This window comes from Capsicum annuum, unplaced genomic scaffold (assembly GCF_002878395.1).
Source record: "Capsicum annuum cultivar UCD-10X-F1 unplaced genomic scaffold, UCD10Xv1.1 ctg83390, whole genome shotgun sequence".
NCBI classification, from domain to species: domain Eukaryota; kingdom Viridiplantae; phylum Streptophyta; class Magnoliopsida; order Solanales; family Solanaceae; genus Capsicum; species Capsicum annuum.
Window position 1 is genome coordinate 1,676,448 of NW_025894259.1, and position 2,551 is coordinate 1,678,998.

General features: G+C 37.6%; 1 protein-coding gene across 1 annotated transcript; it reads left to right on the plus strand.

Annotated features, from left to right (window-relative positions):
* Positions 1-2,551, plus strand: LOC124895662 (B3 domain-containing transcription factor VRN1-like). The gene is made up of 4 exons (XM_047406098.1): positions 1-239; positions 1,017-1,461; positions 1,575-1,759; positions 1,856-2,551. Exons 1-4 carry the CDS (start codon positions 132-134, stop codon positions 2,114-2,116), a joined length of 999 nt encoding a protein of 332 aa, XP_047262054.1. The 5' UTR covers positions 1-131; the 3' UTR covers positions 2,117-2,551.

Sequence of the window (2,551 nt, forward strand, 5' to 3'; positions counted from 1 at the left end):
GTCTCACAATGGGTGGAAAAGTTGGGAGACCCTAATAGGAAATATAGAAAAAGCCCAAAGAGACTAGCAATGACTTGGATCACTGTGCTTTACTAAGCTACTGCTGCCCATTTTTGCTAAGCAGCAGAGTCATGGTAAACAAATTCCGCAGAAAAATTGGTGAAGCCTCTTCCATTTCTAACATTACTCAACCCAAGTTCGGGAAAATCATTTTTTCCTCACATGAATTATGCCGTCTCGTAAGTAATTTCTTCCCGTTCTGCTTCTTTAATTTCTCTTTTCAATTTTGGATTTACTGACGAAATGGAACAATTAGGATATATTTTTCAAAATAATAGTTACATATGGGTCTTATTCATGGACAATTTCTCAAAATCCCATCTAGTGTTAAGCATAGTAGTGAGAACTGTGACGTGTTAGGTTCAAATTCCCGGAGGGACAAAAAGTCCTGGTTGATTTATTTCTATTTGTTCTAGTCTTGGTGGACATCGTTACTTGCTACATGTTGTTGATGACTGTTGACAGTTATTGTATGAAATTAGTTGAGATGTGTCAATTTGGTTTGGAAACCACGGTTATTTAAAAAAAAAAAACACAATTTCATTCCCTCGACCAAAAACATTCCTTTCACGTCCAAGGTTAAACATTTGAAGGCTTGGGGCGTGAACATATAACATGGATTCAACATTTGATAAACCAAATATAAGGATGTATTTTACCCGGTACCTGTCTTGAGATGGAATTAGTTGAGGTGTGCGTTAGTTGGATACAACGATGGGTGCTACTTTGACACCAGGTAAAAAATGATTCTTTGGTCTTATTCAATAGCAGAAGCTAGCTATTAGGTAAGAAATGTGCAAGAACTACAGCTCATTCTCTCAATCAATGTGGGACAATTTAACATAGGTCGAAAAAAAAGTACCGAGTGTGCAGGCATCTACTGTCAATTATGTAGGTTCGCCTCTGTCTTCATTTCACTACGTATGAAACTGAATTCAGATTTCCTTTGAACACAGAGGATTCCAGAAGGATTTTCCAGCAGATATTGCAAGAACATGCTAAACCCTGTGTTTCTTGAGGTTCCCAGTGGAGAAGTATGGGAGGTTGACGTGGAGCATTCTGAAGGCCATATTTGGCTAGCCCAAGGATGGAAGGATTTCAGTGATTATTATTCAATAAGCCGCGGACACTTTTTGATTTTCGGATACAATGCGCGTTCACATTTTAATGTCACTATATTTGATTTGAGTGCAGCAGAAGTTGATTATCCAATAGCAGAGATTGAGTCGGATGATTCAATAGATATTTCGGATGTGGTTGAGCATTCTTCTGAAAATCTGAGCCGTGGCCCCTTGATAGAAGAGGGAGAAAGAAAAAGACAAGGAGGGGAAACAGAGGATGATGACCTTCAAACTAATGTAATCGAGGAAGAAGAGTCTCAAGGGAATGTAGTTTCACCAGGTAAGAAAGCATCTTTTTATCTGGTTTATTATCTATGGACAGAATGAGATTAGTCATCTTATTACATTATAATAATTTAGTAGTAATACGTTGTGTTGGTTATGTGTTTCAAGAAATAAGTGAAGTCTACAAGGAGCACGAGCAACAAACCAAAATTGTCACCAGTGAGAGTGAGAGCGAGGCAGAGAGGGACCAAGAGATTGCTGAAAACTATCAAAGAGCAAAAGCTTTTAAATCTAAGAATCCATTCATTATATCTTTTATGCATACATCATATGTGTTGAGACCACACACTCTGGTAAGCTGTCAAATGCCTGACGCCCTGATCCTTTCTTATTCATTCCATACATATGCACAACCTTAAACTCAATTCATGATTTACCTCTTTTGGCAGTACATACCATTGAAATTTGCTATGAAGTACTTAATGCAGAACAGTGGCAATTTAGTGTTACGCGTTCCAGGGAGGGGATCTTGGTCTGTCAAATGCATTATACTGAGGAAAGATGCTAAAGTTACTTGTGGTTGGAAAGCGTTTGTTCTGGACAATAAGTTAAAATATGGTGATGTTTGTGTCCTTGAAGTGATTAATGACACTAAGCTTTCTTTGATAGAGGTCACCATATTTCCAGGGGTTTCTGATAGTACAAACTGAGTCTATCAATGTGAGGCTTTGGTTCCATGTTCTCAATGCATATATACATCCTATCAAAGAGCAAAAGCTTTTATATCTGAAAATCAATTCTTCAACACATAAATACATTCTATTCGCTTTTTGCAAGTTGCTACATTTGCAAAGGGGAGTATTCCTCCCAAAATAGATTAGAGCAATTTTGCCTAAAGCATGTAAACGTTAGTGTCTTATTTTGTAATATTAGCTTCTTTTATAGAGTTTTCTTTTCATGAACTTCTTGTGTAGAGTTATGTTCAACTTTGGCATGTGTTATGAGGAGGTAAGACAATGTGTCGTCCCTACTTCATGTACTCTTTGGATATTAATGTTCGAAGTAAGGTCAAAGCCTAACCCCCGGCACCATGATTCTGTGTGAAATAAAAGAACCTTTCTGATGGTTGACCTTGATGATTCCAA

Bases quoted from the DNA above. Each gene is read 5' to 3' on its own strand.
- LOC124895662 (XM_047406098.1), top strand. From the start codon at position 132: ATGGTAAACAAATTCCGCAGAAAAATTGGTGAAGCCTCTTCCATTTCT. The intron at 240-1,016 runs GTAAGTAATTTC...CTTTGAACACAG, and splicing joins CACATGAATTATGCCGTCTC to AGGATTCCAGAAGGATTTTC. The intron at 1,760-1,855 runs GTAAGCTGTCAA...CTCTTTTGGCAG, and splicing joins TGTTGAGACCACACACTCTG to TACATACCATTGAAATTTGC.